The sequence below is a fragment of the Rana temporaria genome, chromosome 9, assembly GCF_905171775.1.
Source record: "Rana temporaria chromosome 9, aRanTem1.1, whole genome shotgun sequence".
NCBI lineage: Eukaryota > Metazoa > Chordata > Amphibia > Anura > Ranidae > Rana > Rana temporaria.
In genome coordinates, this window is record NC_053497.1 from 103300600 (window position 1) to 103327907 (window position 27308).

The 27308-nt window shown below is 43.5% G+C and overlaps 1 protein-coding gene across 1 annotated transcript in view; it reads left to right on the forward strand.

Annotated features, from left to right (window-relative positions):
- Nucleotides 1-27308, forward strand: part of TTLL11 (tubulin tyrosine ligase like 11) — a 146772-nt gene that overhangs the window by 38210 nt on the left and 81254 nt on the right. Inside the window, exons 4-5 of the mRNA XM_040325252.1 lie at nt 21585-22160; nt 25837-25932. Of these exons, the coding sequence (XP_040181186.1) occupies nt 21585-22160; nt 25837-25932 (672 nt within the window). The remainder of the gene's footprint in view (nt 1-21584; nt 22161-25836; nt 25933-27308) is intronic.

A 27308-nucleotide genomic window follows, 5' to 3' on the forward strand; every position in this document is an offset into this window, starting at 1 on the left:
GGACTTTTGACCAGAGCACTTTTTGTGATTCGGCACTGCGTCGCTTTAACTGACAATTGCGCGGTCGTGCGACGTGGCTCCCAAACAAAATTGGCGTCCTTTTTTTCCCACAAATAGAGCTTTCTTTTGGTGGTATTTGATCATCTCTGCGTTTTTTTTAGTTTTTGCGCTATAAACAAAAATAGAGCGACAACTTTGAAAAAAAAAATTAATATTTTTTTACTTTTTGCTATAATATCCCCCCCCAAAAAAAAAAAAAAAAAAAAATATATATATATGTGTGTGTGTGTGTGTGTGTGTGTGTGTATGTATGTGTGTATATATATATATATATATATATATATATATATATATATATATATATATATATATATATATATATATATATATATAAAAAATATTTTCCTCAGTTTAGGCCGATACGTATTCTTCTACATATTTTTCGTTAAAAAAAAAAAAAAAAAATCGCAATAAATGTTTATTGATTGCTTTGCGCAAAAGTTATAGCGTTTACAAAATAGGGGGTAGTTTTATGGCATTTTTATTAATATTTTTTTTTTAGTTTGTCGCAGCAAAGTCACTCGGAAGTGGGAGCGGGTACCTGTCAAAACCAGGTACCAACTCCCCCTCCAAAGGTGCCAAATGTGGCAGCGGGGGGGGGGGGGGGGGGGTTAGGAGGCTTCCCCTTTTTGGGTGGAGCTCCTCTTTAACCACTTAAGCGCCAGAAGATTTTCCGCCCTTCATGACCGGGACATTATTTACTATTCGGTACTTTGCGGTCATGCAGAGCTTACCCAAACAAAATGTATTGCATTTTTTCACACAAATAGAGCTTTCTTCTGGGGTATTTATTCACCACTGTGTTTTCTATATTTTGCGACATAAACAAGAGAAGAAGACCAACATTTAGGAAATTAATATATATATATATATATATATATATATATATATATATATATATATATATATATATATATATATATATATATATATATATATATATATATATATTATATATATATATATTATATATTCTACTCTGCTATAAAACTTATTCAGTAAAAAAAAAATCACATTTCTTAATAGAATTTGGCCAAAATGTATTCTGCTACATGACTTTGGTAAAATGTTCCCAATAGCTGTATATTGATTTTGTTTGCATGAAAGTTATAGCGTCTGCAAACAATGGTATAAATACTGGAATTTTTGTATTCTTTTTTTTTTTTTTTTTTTTTTTTTTATACTAGTAATGGCTGAAAAAAAGTGCCAAATGCCTATAAAAGCATTTTTTAAGCTCCATGTTCTGAGGCCTTAGTAGGGGGCTGTTTTGGTTCCTTTATAGCCTACCTCCCCATAACGTGTTGGGTTGTACTATTAAACAGAAATGTAGCTGTATGTTTTAAATGTAAGTCCCAAAGACGCTTATACTGATGTTCAGACAATAATAGAGTGAGCTGTGCTGTACTGTACTGTTTCGCCTAATGTCCCCTGTTGGGGATGCTTTGTAGCATTAGATAATGTTGCCAAACGCCCCTTTTGGTCGTCCTCTAAAGAACAATCAGTAGGATTTTATGAAGAATATACAGTCCTGCCCTATGGAGGTGGTGAATTGTGAAAAATGATAATAATTATCTCCTCTAGTTAGCTTCCAATCTTCATTTTTAAACTGTAATTACATATTTTATTATAAACTAATTGTAATTATTTCCATTGAGCACAGTAATTACCACTGTCTATTTGTTTAATGATTTTGGATCGTGGTGCTGCGGGGAGCAGAAACCTTCCCAAATCGCAGCCCTGCGAGGAGCATAGTGCAGGCACCGGACTGTCAGTTGGGGACGGTTGATGGGAAATGTTTGGCAGTGCAGGGAAATTCAGCCTCCAAGCTGTAACTGGGCTTTTAAATGGAATGTTAGTACGTAATTATCTAAAAAATAAACATTTTTAATGAGGCCTGTGGTATGTATAATTTCATCACATGAAAACAGTCTGGGGAGACGGCTGTCTGATAACATCCACCATCCTAGTTGGTAAAATAACACGAGTGACAAGGTCAGTTCAAGGATATGCTCACTAACTGCAAAGATCTTCCTGAACAGTACTCTTTCCTGCTACCTCCACATTTTGATTTAGAAAAAAGTCTCCACTGTCTAAGCTCTGCCTTTATAAATATGAAGCTCAGGGGTGGAGTTGTGACCACCCATTAAGAGGACAGTGAGGGATTTGTGTGTAACAGGTACCCACTCCCACTTTCGCTCGGGCTGCCTATGCGGTCCGAGCAGAAGTTCTCCTCTTCCCCTCCCTCCATGCAATTTTCCAGAATATTGCCTGTCCATTAAGGAGGCGCAGCGTGACTTGCGCATGCGCTGTGTGCACCCGGTTGTGAAGACACAAGCTGTCACAGCTGGGTGCCCACACTTGTAATACCAGCGCCGGGGAGAGGAGTGGGAGAGGACTGAGGGTTTGGGCGGCCACATTGCTAGATTGTGGGACTTTTTGTAGCTGCTGACTTTGATTTTTTATTTGCGATGTTGTGGTGGACAGGTTGGACACTTGACACAGTTTTAGGACCATTTACAGAGCGACCAGTGCTATAAAAATGCACTGATTACTATGTAACTGTCACTGGCAGGGAAGGGGTTAACACCAGGGGGTTAAATGTGTACCCTATTGTGTGTTCCAACTGTGAGGGGGGTGGGACTAACTAGGAGATTTGACAGATCATGTTTTCTACTTTGTAGAAAGACACAATGGCCCAGATTCACAAAGTACTTGCGCCGATGTATCTCGAGATACGCCGCGTAAGTGCAAATATGCGCCGGATTTAGAAACTAAGATACGCCTCAAAATAGGCTTCATCCGACCGATGTAACTTGCCGGCGTAGAGTGTGCGCATATATACGCTGGACGTATTTGGTGCTCCTATTGATTTTCTATTCACATATGCAAATGAGGGAGATACGCTGATTCACGAACGTACGTCTGTCCGACGCAGTGCGCGTAAAGTCATACGTCCGGCGTAAAGTTATGCCCCATAAAGGAGGTGTAACTCGGCAGCATCCATGCAAAGGGCTGCACCAGGGAACACAAGCCGACGTATTTTACGTAGGACGTGAATATGACTAGGCGTAGGTTACGTTCACGCCATAGGCAGTGATCCGACGTGATTGTGAGCATGCGCACTGAGATGCGCCCACGGGACGGCGCATGCGCAGTTGGCGATTCGTATCTGTCTGGTGCTCGGCCCATCATTTGCATGGGGTCACACCTCATTAGCATGGCTTACGCCCACTTCCACTTATGCCGACTTATGCCTTGGAAACCCAGCGCAGATTTGGGAGGAAGTGCTTTGTGAATTCAGTGCTTGCCTCTCTGCTCTGCGTCAACGTAGCGTAAAGGAGATACGCTACGGCGGAATAAATATGCGCCAGTGTCTGTGAATCCGGGCCAATCTGTCTTGTCTCCTCAGACAGCACAGAGATTTGTGTGTTTACACGCACAAACCCCCATGCTCCCGCTGGTACACGCGATCGCGCCTGCGCATCTGGTTCCCTGCCGGGGGCGTGCGGGCTTCCGACGGGTCTCCTGGGCGAAGCCGTATATATACAGGATTTCGCCCAGGAGAGCCATTCTGCCACAGTATATCTGCATGAGCTGGTCGGTAACTGGTTAAATCAGCTCAGATTACCTTAATCAGAATTTTTTTTAATGCCCTGCAGCCAAAATACAGATACTTCTTCTTGTTTAATGACTTATCTGTTTGAGCTAGAGTTTTGTGTTTTTTAGACCTTTTTTCCCCAATACAGTACAGTAGTTAAGGATGCTTAAAATATTGATTACTTGTGGCTCCTCGTTTTTAACCACTTAAGGACCACCTCCTGCACATTTACGTCAGCAGAAAGGCACGGCTGGGCACAGGCACGTACCTGCACGTCCCCTTTAAGTGCCCAGCCGTGGGTCGCGCGTGCGACCCGGTCCGAAGCTTTGTGACCCGCGCCATAAAACTATCCCCTATTTTGTAAACGCTATAAATTTTGCGCAAACCAATCGTTAAACGCTTATTGCGATTTGTTTTTTGTTTTTTTTTACCAAAAATATGTAGAAGAATACGTATTGGCTCAAACTGAGAAAAAAAAATTTTTTTTATATCTTTTTTGGGGGTATTTATTACAGCAAAAAGTAAAAAAAAAAATTTTTTCCAAAATTTTCGCTCCTATTTTTGTTTATAGCGCAAAAAATAAAAACCGCAGAGGTGATCAAATACCACCAAAAGAAAGCTCTATTTGTGGGAAAAAAAGGACGCCAATTTTGTTTGGGAGCCACATCGCACGACCGCGCAATTGTCAGTTAAAGCGACACAGTGCCGAATCGCAAAAACTGGCCAGGTCCTTTTTTACCTGCATATTGGTCCGGGTCTTAAATGGTTAAAGACCTGGACGTTAAGTGAGGAGTACCTGTACACAAAGGCCCAGATTCTCAAAAGAGATACAACGGCGTATATCTCCAGATACGCCATCGTATCTCTGCGTTGTACCGTCGTATCTATGCGCCTGATTCTTAGAATCAGTTCCACATAGATATCTATTAGATCCGACTGCATATTTACGCTGGCCGCTAGGGGCGTGTACGCTGATTTACGTGTCGAAATATGTAAATCAGCTAGATACGCGAATTCACGAACGTACGCCCGGCCGACACAGTAAAGTTACGCCGTTTACGTTAGGCTTTTCCCGGCATAAAGTTACCCCTGCTATATGGTGGCGTAAGTGCGGCGCACCAATGTTAAGCATGGCCGTCGTTCCCGTGATGAAATTTTTACGTCATTTGCGTAAGTCGTCCGTGAATGGGGCTGGACGTCATTTACGTATACGTCGAAACCAATACGTCCTTGCGGCGTACTTTCACGCAAAGCACACTGGGATATTCCATGGACGGCGCATGCGCCGTAAGTGAAAAACGTCAATCACGTCGGGTCGTGAATAATTTACATAACACACGCCCACCTCTTCACAATTTGAATTAGGCGGGCTTATGCCGGACGATTTACACTACGCCGCCGCAACTTACGGAGCAAGTGCTTTGAGAATACTGCACTTGCCCGTCTAAGTTGCGGAGGCGTAACGTAAATCAGATACGTTACGCCCGCACAAAGTTCCGCGCTCCTACGAGAATCTGGCCCAAAGTTCTGGTCATTGGACGTTTACTTGATAAAGTCTGTTGTATACCTTCCTCTCTCTTTACTTCTGCTTACCCAGTCATATTTAAGCTTCTGCCACAGGTTTGAATTTGGTGGATAATATTGATATATATTATACTATTATACATTATTCTTATTTTTTCTTTTGCATTGGTGAATAGCCCTCCTGCATCACATTATGGGAAAAGAGTGTGATAAATAGGTTGTTGTAGTTTTGGGTCTTCTACCTTCTTGTATTAGTCATAGAGAAGTCACTCCGCATGTACATCTGCAAAATGTCAACTCCTGCGCTGACTTAAATCCATTACTCCATGCACTGTGTCTGAAGTACTGGATGTAAAAAAATGACCCCAGCTCTCAGTAGAATATGGTGGGTTCTGCAGTTACATATTGCCAAAGGTGATGGATTACTCTCCCTTACTGTGAAGAGATCCCAGTTCATTATGATGTCTTGGCCGCTGGAGAGCATATACGTGTGGACGTTTTTTTTTTTTCTTGCCCCCATTAGAGCAAAAGTTAGGCCAACACATGGAAGGGTTACATGGTCCTTCGCAGTTACTATGGATACGGCAGGTATTAACTAAACGCATGGACTCTGAGGGCCAGATTGGAGGTACTGCAGTAAAGAGAAACTCAGTAATGTGATTGAAGGACATTTCTATTCCATGACAGGGGACACAGGGACTTGTCACAACTCTATACATTGACATTACAAACTAAAGATAATACAGGCCATACAATCTTCTTATGTCAGGAAACAAATTGTAAAATACATCAATGGCACCTTTCTTTGCACAGTGCCTTAAAGTATTCATACCCCTTGTAATTTTCCACATTTTGTCACGTCACAACCAAAAAAGTGGTTTAGAGCAAAGCATATTCATGTGTTAGAATGGCCCGGCCAAAGTCCAGACCTAAATCCAATTGAGAATCTGTGGTAAGAATTTCTGTTCACAGATGCTCTCCATCCAATCTGACAGAGCTTGAGCTAATTTATAAAGAAAAATGGGGAAAAAATGTCCCTCTCTAAATGTGCAAAGCTGGTAGAGGCATACCCAGAAAGACTTGTAGCTATAATTGTAGTGAAAGGTGGTTCTACAAAGTATTGACTAGGGGGGTGGGGGATACAAATGCACGCCACACTTTTCACATATTTATTTGTAAAATATTTTGAAAACCATTTAGCGTTTTCGCTCCACTTCACAATCATGTGCCACTTTGTGTTGGTCTATCGCATAAAATACATTTACGTTTTTGGTTGTAACATGACAAAATGTGGCAAATTTCAAGGGGTAGGAATACTTTTCAAGGCACTGTATATATCCTCACAGAGCAAGTTACAATCACTGTGTCAGGTATTGAGACTGTAGACACAGAGGACCATGTGTTACCAATAGGTAAGGCTGTTGCCACAGAAGACCATGTGTTACCAATAGGTGAGACTGGTGCCAGAGAGCACCATGTGTAAATGAAAGGTGAGGCTGAAGCTACAGAGGACCATGCGTTGCCTATGACACTGTAACCACAGAAGACAGTATATCACCTGCATGTGTGATTGTAACCACAGATTTCCATATCTCACCTGTAGATAACACTGTAGCCAAAGAGGGCCGTGTGTGACCTACAACTAAGATTGTAGCCACAGGAGATCATGTATGACCTGCAGGTGTGACTGTAGCCACAAGCGACCATGTGTCACCAGCCTGTGAGACTGTAGCCTTAGAGGACTGGGTGTCACCTACAAGTAAGATTGTAGCCATGGGGGACTGTGTGTCACCTGCAGCCACAGTGGCCCGTGGATGAGTGTAGCCACAGGAGACTTTTACCTGTAGGTGAGACTGAAGCCACAGAGGACAGTCTGTCACCTTCAGGTGAGACTTTAGCCAAAGGGGACCTTGTGCCACTTACAGTTGAGACTTAGGCCACAGAGGACTGTAGGTCATCTGCAGATAAGCTTGTAGCCACGATGGACCGTGTATCACCTGCAGGTGTGACTGTAGCCACAAGAGACCATTTGTTACCTGCAAGTGAGAATATAGCTTCATGTCTCACAACTATCAGAAGTTCAAATATGATTTAGTGATACAGAAAACAGAATTTACACACTCCAGGAGGTACATTCCTCTTATAGGACATTACAAAACAAATATTTTCAGTGTATTTGTGTCAGTCCAGGATGAGGACCGAGTGCAAATTAAGGAGACGATGTGGACAGTCAGACAGATGTGTAGAGGAGAATTGTATTGGTTGCAATGAGGGATCATCATACTGACAGGTCTAAACCTGGTGATCTAATTATTCTGATGGATGGAGTTGGTGATTACACAGTAGAGAAGAATAATGTCTCTGCTGTATTCTGTCACAGCATCACACTTTCAGCCAGGAGGCACATGGGGATTATTTGAGACTGGGGTGTAGTGGAGTTGCTGTGTGGAGAGGAGAACACTGATTTCTCTTCCATATATATAATATTATTCATTCACTATATAGAGATGTTTATATGTCTATATGTATAATACTTTATAGGCCAAATGTCCAGCACAATGTCTAAATAAATCTGCTGTAGTCTTAATAGACTACAGCTCTACTTCTCTCTGTTGTCAGATACAATTATATTCAACTAACTTATAAATATAGTACAAAATATATAGTTGCCTTATTTACATCTGTGCCATCACTGCTATGATCACTGCTGGCAGCATATAAACTTTAGAAAATAACTCCACTAAGCAATGTTTACTTCTACACAGAGCATTTTTTTTTTTTTAGGTTAACCGCTTCCCACCTGCATCATTGTAAAATAACAGAACGGTAACCCTATTGTTCTGGGAGGATGTTGTATGACATCCCACCAAGAACGCACCTCGCACAGCCGCTCCGGGATTCAATCCAACGCGATCTGTTACCATCTGTGACTTATTCGTGTACCGACCAACTGCCAGTACAATGTGACCGCTGTGATCAATCACAACAGATCACGTGATAGTTGTAAACAATGAATGGTCACTACCAACGCCAGGAAAAAGCGTCTGTAAAAACATGCTATTAGTATTTTTTTGCATTGATGTTAATGCATGTTCAGCTGCGCTAGCTTTTAGCAGCGGTTCTCTGCTTCTATTTAAAATCGGTGGTTTCCTATGAGAGCCCATTGATTTGAATAGAAGTCGCACCACAAGTCTGATCATGATGATCCGACTTGCAGTGCGGCTTGTGCGCAGAGGATCTTGAATGGGGAACCCTCGCCAAAACGAAAAAAAAAAAAATTAGTGTGGGGTTCCCCCCTTAAACCACACCAGACCCTTTGGTCTGGTATGGATCTTGAGGCAAACCCCCCCCCCCACGCTAAAAAAAAAATGGCATGGGGGTCCCCCACCCCTAAGCACCTTGTCCCCATGTTGGGGACAAGGGTCTCTTTCCCACAACCCTGATCGGTGGTTGGGGGGGTCTTCGGGCAGGCAGCTTATCGGAAACGGGAAGCCCCCTTTAAGGAGGACAAGATCCCGGCCCCCACCCTATGTTAAAGAGTATGGGGTACATTGTATCCCTACTCATTCACCCCCAAAAAAATTCAAAAATAAAAAGAGGATCTTGAATGGGGAAGCCTCGCCCCAAACAAAATGTGTACACATTTTAGACAAAGTACTTTTATTAAAATGGCTCCAACATGTCTTCTCCCCTCTCCGGTTCTTCTCCCTCCAGTGATGTCTTCACCCCTCTCCAGTTTTTCTCCCTCCTCCGCTGATGTCATCTCTCTCCTCTGTCTTCTGCTGTCTTCTTCCTCTGGTTCTTCTGCTGCCTCTGGTTCTTCTTCCTCTGTCTTCTCCCGATGCTAGCTCCCACTGTTGTATTGGGTCCGATGTGTGTGCTGTTACTTATATAGCCATGGGGCGTGGCCACCGTCATCTGGAGACCCCACCCCCATGTGATTCCACCGCCATAATGCCCAGGGGGTGATGTCACAAGGGGGCGGGGATCTCTGGATGACAGTGGCCACTCCCCATGGCTTTATAAGCAGCGGTGCACCCCGGACCTAATGCAACAGTGGGAGCTAGCATCGGGAGAAGACATCAGAGGAAGAACAGGAGAGGGGAGAAGCCTTTAACGGAGGATGGAGAAGACATCACCAGAGAGGGGAGAAGACCGGAGGGAGAAGACACATTGGAGAGCTGCTTTAATAAAGTACCTTGTCAAAAAACCTGTGTACTGTTTATTTCGACAATTTTTTTGGGGCACAATGTACCGCTTACGCATTCACGTGGGGTGGATGGGATCTAGTGGCCCACCTCCTTAAAGGGGGCTTCCAGATTCCAATTGGCTGCCCATCAAGAGACACCAGCAACCAGGGTTGTGGGGAAGAGGCCCTTGTCCCCATCAACATGGGGACAAGGTGCTCTGCCCCAAAGCACCCATCCTCCATGTTGAGGGTGTGTGGCCTGGAATTGGGGCTGCATGCTCCGATAATGGTCTGGTATGGTTTTGAGGGGGAACCCCACGCCAATTATTTTTTGTTTGGGTCGAGGCTTCCCCATTCAAGATCCTCAGTGCACAAGCCACACCGCAAGTCGGATCATCATGATACGACTTGTGGTGCGACTTCTATTCAAATCATAGGGCTCTCATAGAGAACCATTGATTTTGAATAGAGGCAGTGAAACGCTGCTAAAAGCTAGTGCAGCTAAACATGCATGAACGCCAATGCAAAGGGCTGCTAAAAGCATGTTTTTACAGCCACTTTTTCCTGGCGTTGGTAGTGGCTTTGCAGCTCGTTTTTTCTAAAGCCCTGTGAGCTTAAGGCTTTATAATAGAATATTAATGCCTCTTGTAATATGAAAATATTTGTTTATCTCGGAGTGCAGTATTAGGGTACTGATGTTTTGAACATCCATATTCCTGGCCAAAATTTCTTGCGCTTATTTTGTGTTTGTGCATACTCGAGTAAAATTAATTCTAGCTCCCAGACTGCAATAATAGCAGCTTCATATTAACAATTTAATCAGCGTTTAACACTAACCGGCAACTCAAATCTGTTTTTTTTTCTACTCATCGATACACATGTAAAACAATAGGTTGTATTTACAGTGCATCCGAAAAATATTCACAGCACTTCACTTTTATCACATTTTGTTATGTTACAGCCTTATTCCAAAATGGATTAAATGCATTATTTTCATAATGACAGCGTGAAATAAGTTTGTTTAAAATCTTTGCACATTAAAAATAAAAAAGTAAAAGTTCATATTTACATAAGTATTCACAGCCTTTGCATGACACTCAAAATTGAGCTTCCGGTGCATCCTGTTTCCACTGATCATCCTTGAGATGTTTCTACAACTTGATTGGAGTCCACCTGTGGTAAATTCATTTGATTGGACATGATTTGGAAAGGCAAACACGTGTGTGTGTGTGTGTGTGTATGTATGTATGTATGTATGTATGTAATATATATATATATAATGGTCCCACAGTTTACAGTGCATGTCAGAGCACAAACCAAGTCATGAAGTCCAAGGAATTGTCTGTAGACCTCCGAGACAGGATTATATTGAGGCACAGATCTAGGGAAGGGTACAGAATTATTTTTGCAGCATTGAAGGTCCCAATGAGCACAGTGGCCTCCATCATCTGTAAATGAAAGAAGTTTGGAACCACCGGGACTCTTCTTATAGCTTGCTGCCTCTGAGAGGAGGTACACATACAGGCATGTACATCACATCCTGCATCTCTGCACCTATGAAAAACTACAGTTCCCATCATGCAGTGGGAATTGTGGTGAATGTGAGTGGGTACATTTTATCATGGGAGATGGGACAGACCTGGAGCTGCCTGGCATGTCAATCAAATGATGATGAATCAGTGGGTGGTTCAGGCCAATGACGTAGATGTCACAAGGAATTAAGCCCACTATAATGCACCCTGGATTTCTCACAGATGAAACCCTGCAGGCAGAAACGACAAGCGTATTGCAGTGAAGTATGAAAGCACCAATACTAAGAGGTCATACATTTCTGCCCTGAGTTTAGCTTTAAGTTCCAGATCTTGGCCATAAAAGCAGTTTCAAGTCATGGCATTTTGTGTGACAATGTCTGAACTTCATGCCTTGCTTCAAGTTACTCTCAGTATCTTTGAGGGCATTTTCAATGCAGTTTCTGCAGAATCCATCATTCTACAGGGTCTTCAGTAGCATCAGCTCTGGCTTTCCGAGTGTCGGACAAACTTTTTTTGTCCTTCCAAAAACCTTGTTAGATTTGCCAACTTGTGTGTTTGACGCAGGATTTTTTTTTAGTATAACCTTTTGTATGAACACAAAAAACAAACAGCATCAACAAAGCAAGAAGCAGCCGCCTGTTCACAGAGGGCCAGATTCAGGTACAATTGTGGCCGTGTAACGTAACCCGTTTACGTTACACCGCCGCAAGTTTTCAGTGTTAGTGCCCGATCCACAAAGCACTTACCTGTAAACTTGCGGCGGTGTAACGTAAACACGTCCGGCGCAAGGCCGCCCAATTCAAATGGGGCGTGTACCATTTAAATTGGGTGTTCTCCCGCGCCGGACGTACTGCGCATGCTCCGTTCGCAATTTTCCTGACGTGCTTTGCGCGAAATTACGGCGGCGCGTCGCGTTTGTGAATCGCGACGTGCGTAACGTACTTACGCCCGGAAAAAAAATAATTCAAAAGCGACGCGGGAACGACGGGCATACTTTAACATGGTGGAGTAATTTTACACCATGTTAATAGCACCCCTAACTTTGCGACGGGAAACTAAGACTTGCGCCGACGTAACGACGGGAAAAACCTTTGTGGATCGCCGTAACTGCTAATTTGCATACCCGACGTTGGAATACGACGCGAACTCCACCCAGAGGCGGCCGAGGTATTGCATCCTAAGATCCGACGGTGTAAGACAATTACACCTGTCGGATCTAAGGGCTATCTATGCGTAACTGATTCTATGAATCAGTCGCATAGATACTCTGAGAGATACGACGGCGTTTCAGAGAAACGCCGTCGTATCTCTTCTGTGAATCTGGCCCAGAATCCTTAAAGTACAATATATGTGACTTGCCTTCTAAATGAACTGATTCCTGTTTTAAAATACAAATGAAAGGCAAAATATGTGGGCGTATATACTGTATAATATTATCATCATAAATACCTTTTTTTGGAGAGGTGGGGGTAAAGAAACAGCAGAACACCGACTTTCCCAGTAAATAGCTATGCAGGGGAGCAGGCAGGCTTCTTTCCCAGCACAGCCAGAAAACTGGCCACGCTGGGACTGATGTACTCTCATGTCTAGCATGGTCAGTTTAAAATAGTAAAGCAGAGGACATGGTACAACAGAAACCGATCAGGAATATGAAATGTTGGGGGTAACATATTATTTAAGGGCTAAAGCTTTCTATGCATGGTTTGCTTGAGCCACCAACATTTTTTTTAATCTGATATAATACAATATGCCAGAGTAAAAACATTTTAACAGATGATGTTCAGGCATAATGATGATTTCCAAAATGCATTTCAATTTTAAAATTATTATATTTTTGCATAGCGGCAGCCCCGTCTAGCAGGGGCCTGGGGCAAGCGCCCCCCCCCTTTCAACGCCTCATAAATCTGACGCTGTATAAAGTGGTAGAACACATTGTATTCCTGAACATTTGCTGTTTAAGCGCCTTAGCGGCTGGGTGTAGGAGATTTAGTTGTCATCTGTGTTTGGGAGACGTACGGTTATATATGCTCCACATTACTCTATATTGTACTGTGACATTTCTGCAGTGCAAGCACATCCGTCGCCACATTTCACCCAGCGATGGGGACTGGCGGGACTTGGCTCGGGAACAGAGCAGCCATTTAGCGCATATTGTCACTTCTGACACTCCTTACGGGATTAAAAACTGTCATTTTCCAAAGAAGCAAAATAAACGCCATTTACCACGCTTCATTACCCATTAGCCATGTAATGTGTGCAGCAGCAGGAAAAGCAGCCAAGATGGGCTTGTTCATTGCATCTTTATTGCGTCCGACCATGTTCTCCAGAGAGGTGAAAGCGACGGACCGCAATCATAAATAGTCATCTGTAAGTTTCCTTTGTTATGTCATGGCGGCTTTTTACTGCAGGAATATCTTCATTTTCGAGGCAGGCAGTAAGCAGTACTGTGCATGTAATGTAAACGTTGGTAAATTGTTTTTTAAATGGAGTTAATGGAAATATGACTGCCATGACCCGGCTCTACAGCCGAAATGTTTAAACTGCAGGAGTGCCTGCATTGGCTTCTAGTGTGAAAGAGGAGGTGGAGAGCAGAGTCTAGCAAAAAAAAAGAATCCCACAGCAGCAGCTCTGACAAAATTATGGTAATGGTAAGGGGTCGACCGATTATCTGAGCGTCCGATTTTCAATTTTTTTAAATGATCATTATCTGTATCTGTACCGATATTGGTCAGACCTCCTCCCCCTGTCCGCGTGCGGCACTCGCTGCAGTCTCTGCCAATCTCTGTCAGCAGTGCGGCGGGCACCTTGAAGTGGCAAACCTTAGGGGATGCACAGAAATTAAACAAATCCTCCTTCATAAGTTGTACCTGTTTATCTGCAGCCCTTCTTCCACAATCCCCAATCCATGTACTGATAGTACAGAGCCGTGGAGTCACTCTGCACCTGCTCAGTTTGGTGTGTATTGCTAGAGAGTTTTTTTTGGGTGGGAAAGTGCATGTCGGTACTGTCCAGACAGAGGTTTAGTAGTCATGCAGCCTCATAGGACAGTCGGAGGAGAATGGAACTCCTCCTACAAGCTTTAACCAGACACTAATGGAAGGCTGTTATATACTGCTAATGAGAAAAGGCATTTAGCAGTTTATATTTACTAAAATAATTGCATTTCCATGTTCTATGTACTGTGTGGGAGACCAGATATAATGAATCCTATATAATGGTCCTGGGTCTAGTAACACTTTAATTCATTCTCTGCATTTGGGTAAAATAAAAACCTTCTGCATGCAGCCACCCCCCCCCCCAAGCCTCCCTTTATACTTGAGCCTGATCTCCATCCAGTTTACAAAAGCAGAGGCTCTCTCCTTCCTCATTGGCTCAGGCAGCAGGTGTCATTGGCTCCCGCTGCTGTCAGTCACAGCCAGTGAGGGTAGCAGGGCCGAGCCCCACTCTGTATGGACACACAGCAAGAACGCACAAGTGCCCCTATAGAAAGCTTGCTATGGGGGCACTCTGCAGGGGGGGGGGGAGCCAGGAGCGCCGGTAGGGAACCTAAAAAGAGATGGATAAGGGCTGCTCTGTGCTAAGCCATTGCACGGAGCAAGTAAGTATAACATGTTTAATATTTAAAAAAAAAAAAAACCTTTACAAAACAGTTAATTATTACTCATGTCAACAATGTCCAGAATACAGGTCACCCAAGAGGAGCTAAGAGGACCTGTCTTTATGTCTCCATTTTACGTGGCAGCAGTGGCGGCTGGTGCTCAAATTTTTTTGGGGGGAGCAAACAAATGAAAAAAAAAAAACAATTGCAGCCTCACTGTGCCCATGAAATGCAGCCACTGTGCCCATGAAATGCAGCCACTGTGCCCATGAAATGCAGCCACTGTGCCCATGAAATGCAGTCACTGTGCCCATGAAATGCAGCTACTGTGCCACCAATTGTCACCACTGTGCCATGCCATCAATTGTCGCCACTGTGCCCATCAATTGTCGCCACTGTGCCCATCAATTGTCACCACTGTGCCCATCAATTGTCACCACTGTGCCCATCAGTTGTCGCCACTGTGCCATGCCAAATGCTGCCACTGTGCCATTAAACGCCGCCACTGTGCCATGCTATCAAACGCAGCCATGAAATGCAGCCACTGTGCCCATGAAATGCAGCCACTGTGCCATCAATTGTCGCCACTGTGCCCATCAATTGTCACCACTGTGCCCATCAATTGTCACTACTGTGCCCATCAATTGTCGCCACTGTGCCCTGTAAAATGCTGCCACTGTGCCCTGTAAAATGCTCCCCCTCCCCGCCTGGCACTTACCTTTCTGGGGTCAGCCATCCCGCTTCTACCATCCCTCGATGTCTTCTCCCGCCCTTGATGACGCTTCAGCCAATCAGGTTACCGGTAACCAGAACCGGTGAACCTCATTGGCTGAGATGCCTGTCAGTCTTATCCAAGGAACGAAACCCATGTGCGTCCCTTGGATAAGCATCTTGAAGCCGATGGGCTGTAATCGGAAAGCCTTCCACAGCCAACCAGCTGCCATTATTCAGATGGCCGGCGCTCTCCAGGGGGCCGGCCATCTGAATAGTCGGCGGCAGCGGCAATACATAGATTCATTTAATGCATGAATCTATGTATTGTATACAGTGGTGGTGCGGGAGCCAGAGGGGGCGGCGCTCCGGCGCCCTCTATGGATGCACCGCCACTGCTTGGCAGGGATTGGAGCCGTGTTCACTGTGGATTATTTATAAGATAAAATTCCAGCACTGTAGGCAGAGTTACTTTTAGATATACGCTGTTCCATGTCTTTTTCCGTATAGTTAATGATTCTGACTACCATTACTGAAGATTCTTGTTGGGCGACAGTCGTAAAGCCTCTTCAGTTCTTTTTTCCAATCTTTTCTGAGGAAACTAAAGTGAGGCATGTGTAATTATTTGAAGTAAAATGAAGATGAAGCATGGCTGGCATTTTCAGCGCTGCGGTGAAAATATGTTCCCTCTCTCCATCCATTTTTCATGCTGCCTCCTTGCAGGCCGGGAGAAGAACTTCTGACATATTATAAATGAAGACTCTTCTGTTTCCTTCCAATTCCCGGGGCTTGTCTGCTGCTCGGTCCAAAACTTCCTTCTACCTGGAGCTCATCCTAGCGTCTCTCTTCACTTTTTGTAACTTCTAGAAAGTTCAACACTCTCCAAGATGACAGGCAGACTAAGGAAAGTGACGGTTATTTTGGAGCTGTTTTATCCTTTTTGTGCTTTTATTTTTATGCCCTTGTAAATTGTGTTTCTGTTATTGCACACAATTAGATGTGAGGCTGAAAACCGAATAAAATAAACGTTTTAATTTGCTTCCCACTGACCAAAGTGTGAGAAGACCACTAATATTAGGTCTCAGTTCACACTAATGTGAAGTGGGAAACGCACAATATTCACTGCATTTCCCTGCATTGCATCGCACTCTAAGCTATCACACGGCACCAATGCAATCTGCTGCATATGTCAATGTCATCCTAACAAGGACTGCTGTGTTATTGCTAGTGACAGACTGCATCATATACAGTATGTCATTTTTCATTTTGCCTTAAAGAGGGATTCCACCCGCGATTTCTTTTTTTAAAAGTCAGCAGCTACAAACACTGTAGCTGCTGACTTTTAATAAGGACACTTACCTTTCCTACTTGCCTGCGATCTCAGTTTTGTAAGTGCAATATTTTATGAAATGTTTCTGTTTCTTAGAGGATTCACACTATGGAGAGTACTCCTCTTTTCCTTTATGGCAAACACCAGTAAATGAAGCCTTATTGCCCAGTATACACTGTAATACGTAGTGACACGCATCCCTTTGGCATTGAGGAGATTAGAGATCCTGTGGAGCCACTATATATTTACTAATGCCCTTTTGACTTTTTCTTTGAGGGTCATCATAATCTGGTAAACCCCTACCTTGCATCCACTGGGGTGATTCAATTAGCGGCACTCAGTACTGGATCTTGGAAGCCTGTCTTTTTTGGGATACACATCTGCAATATTAATCACCAATCACTTGTGATTTCGCCTATGTATGGGACTTTACGCATCATTTTAATGTGTTCATGCCTTTGGGAGGTTTTGGTTTTGGAGGTTCTTTTTAGAGGTTTTGGAGGCTTTTTTTTGAGGGGGCAGGTACCTAGTAAGGATGAGCTCCGGGGTGTTCGCACACCCCAGGAAGTCGGCATTGTGCTGCGCTAATCATAGGCAGTGAGACATTGTCCCGATGCACGGCTGCAGAGATTGGGAAATGTTCACTGCCTGTGATCAGCGCAGTACCGACTTCCTGACGGGTATTGCACGTGGGGTGTGCGAACACGCCGGAGCTCATCCTTGATACCTAGTTTTAGCATATACAGGTGTACGTTCTCCCTCTTCCACCTTGACTGCCTAGGCAATCAGAGCGGAAATTCTCCCCCCTCCACTCTCTGTCTGCAACCTTCTGGGATGCATCACAGGTCCCAGAAGGGTGTGTGACCATTCGCAAAGCACAGCGCAACTCATGCATGTGTAGTGGGAAGCTGATTCTGAAGTCGCAAGGAGTCACAGCCGGCTTTCCTTAGTAAATATGACAAGGGTGGGGACCCGAAGAACCAGGCCGAGTGAGGTTGGTGATGGATCCTTGGACAGGTAAGTATCTTTTTTTTTAAAGTCAGTATTTGTAGCCGTTGACTTTTTTTATTTTTGTTAAGACTGAAGAACTGCTTTAAGCAAATATGTAATGCAAATATGTAATTTTTAGGATTATGCCCACAAGTGGAAGAATAATCTTTTAATAATCTCGGAATGGTTTGTATAAGGACTGTATCCGTTTTCCATAATGGGAAGTGTTTACTTTTATATACTTGCCATCCAGTGTTTCTGACATCATACTGGGATCCTATATTCCTTGAGACCCAGTGATAAAGTGCCAGGTGTACTTGCGGTGTATTTAAATTTTTGTAATGAAAACTGGGCTGCTGCACTCAAATCTCTGCTGCTTGGCATTGAAATGCAGCGTCTGTATCTGAAGGTCATTGGCTGGGACAGTGGCCGGGGATGTGAAGGGAATAATTTCCTCCCAGACAGATGTAGACTTCACCTCACAAGCTGCTCATGTTGGGCCGCTTCCTGGTCAGCAGATGCCACTTCACATCCAATCATGTCACCAGTTTATAATGCCGCCAGTGTGGCCAAACATAAAGCTCTGACTCTCATCATGAGTGTCGACTGCATTCACACATGTCATTTTCATCACCTCCAAGGTTTGAGGTGAAGAGCAAGAGCATTCCCTGCTTGTCCTATCACCTCCTACCATCTGTTCATCTGCACTTCTATGGCTGGCCCCCTCCACTGTCACCGTGTCCTGTATAGTCTACATTTACTGTGTGCTCCAGAATTCTTCTGTGTTGAGGGAAGAAGGGGTGCTTTCGTCTGGTGTCTTTGCCCGATTATTGATGTGGATGGAGAAAGTGTCATGTTTTGCCTTCCCCCAGCTCTGTATCTGGTACACTGATGGTTCTAGATTAGATATCCTGGTTATATTTACTGTATCGCAGGCCACAGTATGATGACTGGAGGAGAGTAAAGTGTCTTCCGCATCAGTAATGGTCATCTGTTATTCCAGTGCAGGTAAGACCGCTAAATGAGCGATAAAAAGTAGCTATGGACAGCGCAGCTATTCCTTTCAGTTTGTAAATCTGAACCATCTTCTCCCACTAATTGTACTTCAAAGCTTTCACTAGTACAACAGATAGAGGTGAACTGCAATACCTGTAGAGCTGGAAGCTCAACTTAAAACATGGTTAAAACATAGAGCCCTTAGCACTCAGAGCGATACCCCCACCCTAAGCTTCTTTATACAAACCCTCTTTAATGTTTTCTGTTTGATTGCTTGCCTCTCCTGCACACGCATCCTCGTCACCAGAATCAAATGTTTTGGTGAAATGTGGGGAACTCCGAGAAAAGAGCACGTGATCATGCATGCTTATATATGAGGGGCGTTCAAGTCAAACCTGGACTTTTGAGTTGATATAATAAAAGAACAAATTTCAAGTAGTGGAAACTGCATTTATTTTTCAACATACTCTTTTGCTACATTTATACACTTATCCCAGCGGTTACTAATGCCTGGAAAGCTTCGGCATAGAAAGATTTCTCAATACGCCTGAACCATCCCAAGACGGCCTGCTTCACTTTGTCATCAGTGCTGAAATGCTGACCTCTGAAGAACTCTTTTAGGGGTCCAAACAGGTGGAAATCACTCGGAGCGAGGTCCGGGCTGTAAGGGGGATTTGGCAATACCAATAGTGGAGCTGCTGTAATATGCACATAGTGTGGTGAACAGTATGAGCTTGTGCATTGTTCTGGAGAAACAGGGCGCCCTTAGTGATTAAGCCAGGCTGTTTTTTCTGCACATCACTCAGAACACAACTGTAATATTCACTGTTGATAGTGTTCATGGTTCCCACAGAAAGATTCATCTCTTTTGCAATTTCATGACAGTTTATGGGTCAATTATCCAGGATAAGGCGTTCCGCGTGCTGACTGTTCACAGGAATGACTGCTGAGGGCTGGGAACCACCACAGCCAGGATCGTCACTGACAGACGTACCGACATCTTTGAAAGGTTTCCACCGTTCAAATGTCTTGCTACGGCTGAGTGTCTCATCACGGTACTGTACTTGAAGTCTTCTGCAAATATCCGTGGGTTTTTTGCCTTTGTTCACAAGAAACTTCATCACCTGCTCCATGCACACTCTAAGGCCCCTTTCACACTGACACATTTTTCAGGCGGTTTAGCGCTAAAAATAGCGCTGCTATACCGCCTGAAAAAAATCGTGCCCTGCAGTCTTCAGTGTGAAAGCCCGTAGGAGCGGTATAGGAGTGGGGTGTTTACCGCTCCTATACCGCTCCTTCCCATTGAAATCAATGGGAAACCGCGGTAATACCACCGGCAATGCGCCTCTGCATGTTTATGCATGTTTCCTGGTTTATATCACTTGGTTGTTCACTGCAGTCCTCGTATAATTTATTCACTTTAGTGCGGTATACCACCCTTTTCATTGAGCAATACACACCAAACTGAGCATGTGCAGAGTGACTCCAAAGGCTCTGTACTATCAGGAGATGGATTGGGGACAATGGAGGATCAGAGAAGACAGGGTCAAAGAGCCTTTTTTTACACAATGCAAAGGTTTAACACCTTAGGTTCAATAGTGAGTATAACAAGCATGCTTTGATACCTATACAGGCTGATTTTACTGTTGTGGATTTAGTAACACTTTAAATATTCTAGTTCTGGTGACAACCGGGGAATTTACCCCACTTTGGAGGTATTTTCTCTCACCTCCTGTTGTGACTATGGGAAAAGAATGTACAGGGAAACCTCCCCAATTGGATCCAGGTGGCAAAGGTAACTGGACAGAGTTATAACCCACCTTACACTGTCAAAAATAAGAAAAAGTTTTAGCTTTAATTTTGTACAAGGTAGGAAATGTGTTACAGGCAGAATCACACGGTAAAAATAAAGAGAAAAATTCAGAAAAAAAAAAAACGAATGGAGCCACCACATCCAAAGATGTTATATTACATTTTGTCCTTGGGTTTAGATACACTTTAACCATGGCCAGATTGGTCAATGTCTTTGAGAGGCCCAAAGGAACTGGAACTGACCCCTCATATACTGTATGGCTGAGAGATACTGAAGATCTTGGAGAAGAAAGCACAGACCTAAAGCAAACAATTAACACCTTTTAGGAGTCCAGAGTCAGAGAAGTGAAGTGAGATTGCACTGTACATATTTCCTTCAGCCTGGGTAGTCTTGAGGAATCATGTATTGCTGGAAAATGGGGTGATGGTTATCTCTAGAGATGTTATCTGTGTTCAGTCTTGGGGTGAAGATAGAATAGTGAAGTGAAAGATTGTTTTCAGGTAGAGCTGTAGGGGGAGCTGCAGAGCCTTATAAGGCATATTATGAACAGTTGTCTGGAAAACGTTTAGGGATGAATCAAGCAGAAGGGGAAAGGCTGCAAAATAAGAGATTTAATAAGGTGCATGTGTAAGAATCTCACTTACGTTTCTGGAGATGAGATTTGTCTGACCTCTTTAAGTCATCACTGAGCTCTTCCTTCACTCTGAATTGATGTAATTCTGAATAAAAAGCCAAACTGTCCCCTTACTAGTCAGTAATTGTGTTGCATCATTATCTGTCTTTAGGAGATTGGTATCTGAGGAATAGAGTGCCTAAAGATTGCTTCCTTGGTCAGTTGAAAAGATTCTAATCGGATAATGTCATGTCATGCTCTGTTTACAAATCTAGTGCCTGTGCCATGGAAGTGTGCTGGCATTTGTAGTTCAGCATCAGCTTCCTTTTCAAAGGAAAAGAGATAGGTGCTTCAGCCAAGTCTCCAATATAGATTTAGCTTTCATTTGTCTGACATTTCAAAGTTGACAAAAAAAAATTCTAATTGGTTTCGACCTGCAGATACCATTTGTGTGAGTGGTGTGGGCACTGTGCAATTTACACCCCAGGCTGTCTGACTAACCCCCCCCCCCCCCCACAAATTTGATACACAATGTGTAAACCTTTCTTTGAATAAACTGTTTTCCATATAGAACATAAATAAGTATATTCAGTCAGGGTTCTACTTGTACTGATCATTGTTTTATTGCAGGTTCGTATGGCAAAGGAAAGTGACCCATCATGGAAGCCCACCTTTATTGTAAAGCCGGACGGTGGTTGTCAGGGTGATGGAATCTACCTCATTAAGGACCCCAGTGAAGTGCGAATCATGGCCAGTGTCCAGAACCGACCAGCTGTGGTCCAAGAGTACATCAGCAAGCCTCTCCTGATGGACAAGTTAAAGTTTGATATGAGACTCTATGTTGTTCTCAGATCATTAGAGCCTTTGGAAATCTACATCGCCAAAGATGGACTGTCCCGATTCTGCACTGAGCCCTACCAGGCACCAAACCATAAAAATCTTCACCATGTCTATATGCACCTGACCAACTACTCACTCAACATCCACAGTGGAAACTTTATCCACTCGGACAGTGTCCATACTGGAAGCAAGAGGACCTTCTCCAGCATTCTCTATAGACTTTCAGCTAAAGGTATAGATGTCAAGAAAGTATGGTCTGACATAATTTCTCTGGTCATTAAGACCATCATTGCTCTGGTTCCAGAACTCAAAGTCTACTTCCAGGTGGACATACCAGCATCTAAACCAGGACCAACATGCTTCCAGGTGAGTTGCCATTCCTTGTGCACACACATCATATGGCTGGCTTGTTGTTTTTGAGCCACCATTCCTCAAACTTAATTTTTTTTTTAACATTATTATTATTATTATTGTTGTTGTTTTTCTCAATTTTATAAGCAAGTAGACATTAATATAAAAAGAGGTAACACTATTTAACAGTTATTTATTTTGGTGAGCAAGCAGCCCAAGCACAGTAAACATCAATCATGTTTTGTTTTAATTGAGGGACACAAGAATTAAGAGTCTGTTGGGTTCTATTGTAGCCTACTGGGGAACTGGACACGGGCATGTTTTTTTCTCCTCTCTGTTGAGGAAAGTCTAACTTTTTTGTTAGATGCCATTTTTCATCAGTTAGGATTCCCACTGCTTCACTGTTGAGCTGGTCTTCATATGCAGCTATCTGGATTGTCATTTCCTCAGTCTGACTTTGGAGTTCAAAACCCAGACCCCACTGGACTAGACTTGTGGGGTTAACTGGGAATGTGACATTTGGGCACAGGGCTCTTCATTGTGGCACTTTTCCAGATCTGAATCTACTGGGAAAAAGTTAGCCATAGAGGACTCTCTGGTTCCACAGTCATGGTACAGCCCCAGATGTGACCCCATTTCTGAGAACTGACTTTGTGAGTAGGCCATGCAGGCCAAGAAGCAGGTGTTACCTCATTTCTAGGGCCACTGGTCACCATGAAAGTTCCTGTTTTCCGTCCAATATACTGTGGAAGAGGTTGATGCAGAGGGACTGAGCATTAATGTCATCTACTAGGTGGAGTGTTGCACATGTGGATGATCCACGAGCCCTTTACCACCAATCATTATTGAGAAAGCATTTTCCCTCTGCTTCTCCTGATCGCTAGAGACACATTGAACTTGCCTCTGTTCCTCCCTGCTATCTTGCAGTGCAATGTGTCTAATTATAGATGCATTGGAAACAGTCCCCTTTTACTGAGTGTCTCCAGCTGAAATATTGTATCTAGGTCTAATTCTAGAAACTGGTCAGACTGGAGTTTTTCTTGCCCAGGAGAAGCTTCAAACCCTCTGCTGCCAGACACACACTTCAGTTACCTGACTCTTTGCTTCTGCGTGAGAGTTCTGTGGCTGGTGGTAGGCTCCTTCAATTTTCCCGACTCCACTCCAGACCCTTACAACCCAACATCCTACTATCATTGGATACATCAGTCCAGTCTTTGGACAGACTAATTTGTCTGTTACAGAGGACAAGGGTGTACCTGGCTTTGTGGCTCAGAAATCCTATTCTGGAGATTCCTTATGATCTCTTGAGAGATTCACATGATGTACGCCAGCTTGTTGAGCTGGGGAAGAGTCCTGAGCACTTTGCTGGTGCAGGGGACTTTGATATTGCAGGGATCTTGTCTCCCTATCAACGATCTGGAATTTCTGGGAATTGCTTGTCTCTACAATGTCAAACATCCTGACTGGAGGGTCATCCTTTCTAGATTTAGTCAACACCAAGGCATTGACCATCAGTGAGGAACCAGAAGCCTCTCCACGGCAAGAGAGGTAGAGCTGATCCTATCCTGGGTAGAAATTCATGCTCCAGTCTTGTGGACTGTTGGCAAACAGACTCATCCAGCAGTGCCTGAACCTAGAGGAATAGTCCCTATATAGAGAGGTGTTCCAAGACCTGTGTAATAGGTGGAGGATACTGAATGTGGATATCCTGGCCTCCAAACTTAACAACAAACTGTACAGGTTGGTCTCCTGGTATAGGTATCCCCTAGTGCAGGGGTAGGCAACCTCGGCCCTCCAGCTGTGGTGCAACTACAAATCCCAACATGCCTCTGCCTCTAGGAGTCATGCCTGTAATTGTCGGGGTATTTCAATGTCTCATGGGACTTGTAGTTTCACCACAGCTGGAGGGCCGAGGTTGCCTACCCCTGCCCTAGTGGACTCAGTGGATGCTCTGGTGGTTCCATAGGATCCATACAGATTGATCTATGCCCTTCTTCCTCTGAAACTCTTTCCTCATCTGCTGCACAGGATCAAGATGGAGAGCATTCTAGCTCTGGGCCACGGGGGATGTGGTATTCTGCATGATCAGATTCCTGTCGGATGCTCCATGGGCTCATCCAGATCATCTGCTTCATAGTCACTGAGCCTAACAGCATGGCTGTTGAAGCCTAGATTCTGAGAGACATCGGCTGTTGAAGCCTAGATTCTGAGAGACATCGGCATCTCTGAATCAGTGATCCTCATGATGCTAAAACCTAAAAGGCTACTGCGGGGTCCATCGCCACACATTGTAGGCATATTTTTCTTGGAGTGAGGCAAGAAACTTTCAGGTTTTCAGACCTCATCTGATAACTGCTTTGAGCACAAGGTCTATCAGACAGTTCTTTGAGATAAGGGCAGTCCCTAGCTCTCGTGTGTGTGTGTGTGTGTGTGTTTGTGTGTGTTTTTTGTGTGGGCCTATTGTCATTTTTGTTTTCTGTTGCCCACCCCTCAGTTGGACTACTTTTGGACCTTCCAACAGTCTCTGAATTCCTGTGTCCCTTAGTGGTCAAGAATGAAAATGGTATTTTTTGTATTTACCTTCAAATCCTTTTCTTGGAGGGACATTGGTCCCTCCCCTCTGTGTTTTTGATCATGCTCTTAGTATTGCTTTACCAAAAAACTGAAACATGCTGCAAGTAGAAGGGGTCATACTAGGCTGGCCCACAATGTATTTGTTTTTTTCAATGTCCTTTCTCCTGTAGGCAGTAGTATAACCTGTTATTCTCTGAATTCCTGTGTCCTGTGTCCTCTTAGGAAATTAAGATTTTACGATAAATACAAATATTCTGTATCAAATTAGGCTTAATGGGCCATAAGTGTTTTTTATAGGAAGAAAGAGCAAATTCAAAGCAGGTAACAACCAACACATGACTAGTATAAGTCGTCTTCCTTCTGAGAGTTTTCTACATTATGCAAGTGGCAATTTGGTATTTTGGAATTTTAAAAAGAGCATAGTAAAGGGCAGAGCCTTTTAATTTTCATGATCCTTTCACATATATTATGCATCTATATAGAGAGGAAGTACTTAATCTTAGGTCTGATGTTCGTAGGCATATGCATCTTGCATTTAGGTGCATAACATTTGTATTCAACATCTGTTTCATATTGTTCAGAGACCATTCAGAGTTTACAGGTGTATTTCACCTGCAGTTGACCTCCTGAGCAGCTACAATCTGCTTCAAGCTGCCTTTTATGTTCCTATTGACTTTTATGGGGAGAGAAACAGTGCTAACTTCAAGAAAGGCACATTGACACAGGCCCTTATTCATGCAGACTGATCCTGCTACTTTGTAATGACCGCAATGCCCAGAGCTCTATATAAAGCTACTGCACCAGCAGCATTGACCATAAAAACAATATTTTTATAAAGGAAATTACAATAAGACTAGACTAATGCTGGTTGGGAGCATCTAACCCCCCAAGTCTTTCCTGGTTATAGAACTTTACCAAAAGGATCTATTCATACATCTTCTGAACCCTTGTTTTTTCTGATATGCCCACCCTCTGTGTAATACATATTCCCTTTTACAGGAAGCATGTGGGATATAGATAGAAACTTTCATTCATATATTTGTGCTGCTATTGTGTGAATACTGTAGAGCTATGTAGAGGGTTCTGATGTGTGCTTGTGTCTCTACCCTTCTTTCAGATTTTAGGATTTGATATCCTCCTGTTGAAGAATCTCAAGCCAATTCTTCTAGAGGTGAACGCAAATCCCAGCATGAAGATTGAACACGAACAGGAGGTGGGAAGTTGACAGATGAATGCTGTATTGTAATCTACACTATATGGCCAAATGTGTGTGGACACCCCTTCAATTCCATAAAGACATGACTTGATGGGTTTGCTGTGGAGGAACTCAAATGGCCTGCACAGAACCCTAAACACCTTTTATGATTAATTAAAACACCTATTTTGAGCCAGGAATTCTCATTCTTTTTAAAGAGGAGCTCCAGACTCCATCAGAAAAAAATAAGTCAGCAGCTACAAATACTGTAGCTGCTGACTTTTAATATTTGGACACTTACCTGTCCTCCAGCAGCTTCTTCCCCCAAGCTGATTTTTCAATCGGGTCTCTGGTGCTGCTGCCACCATCTCTGGTTCCCTACTGTGCATGCGTGAAGTGCCTTGTGCTTTGTGAATGGCCTGGCAATGGGGGAAAGAAGGAGGGGGTCCGAAGTTCCAGATGAGCTCGCTGTGGCAAAGTCAGCCAGAAGTGGGGGTGGATACCTATCAAATTCACGTACCCCCCCTCCCCCATGAAAAGTGCCAAATGTGGCAGCAGAGTGGGGGAGGAGGCAAATAAGCTTTTGGGTGAAGCTCCGCTTTAAGTACCTGACCTCAAAAATGCTCTTTTGAATGAATGGCACAAATTCCTACACATTTGAAAATTCTTATGGAAAGCCTTTCCAGAGTGTAGGCTGTTATAGCATCAAAGTAGGAGCTAATAACCACAGCTTTGGCATGGAATGTCCAAAATCTTTATAGAGGTGTGAAGGTCCGGGTCCACAACATTTTGGCCAATTAATGTATGTGGTTTGTGGAATAACACAAATACAGGTGATACCCGAAATATTCGAATATCATGCAAAAGTTCATTTATTTTACCAATGCAACTTAAATGGTGAAACTAATATATGAGATAGACTCATTACATGCAAAGCAAGATAGTCCGTGATTTGTCATAATTGTGATGATAATGGCTTACAGCTCATGAAAACCCCAAATCCACAATCTCAGAAAATTAGATTATTGTGAAAAGATGCAATATTCCAGGCTCAATGTGTCCCATTCTAATCAGCTAATTAGGCCATAACACCTGCAAAGGGTTCCTGAGCCTTTAAATGGTCTTGCAGTCTGGTTCAGTAGGAATCACAATAATGGGAAAGACTGCTGGCCTGACAGTTGTGCAGAAAACCATCATTGACACCCTCCATAAGGAGGGAAAGCCTCAAAAGGTAATTGCAAAAGAAGTTGGATGTTCCCAAAGTGCTGAATTAAAGCACATTAAAAGAAAGGTATGTGGAAGGGAAAAGTGTGGAAGAAAAAGGTGCACAAGCAGCAGGAATGACCACAGCCTGGAGAGGATTGTCAGGAAAAGACCATTCAAAAGTGTTGGGG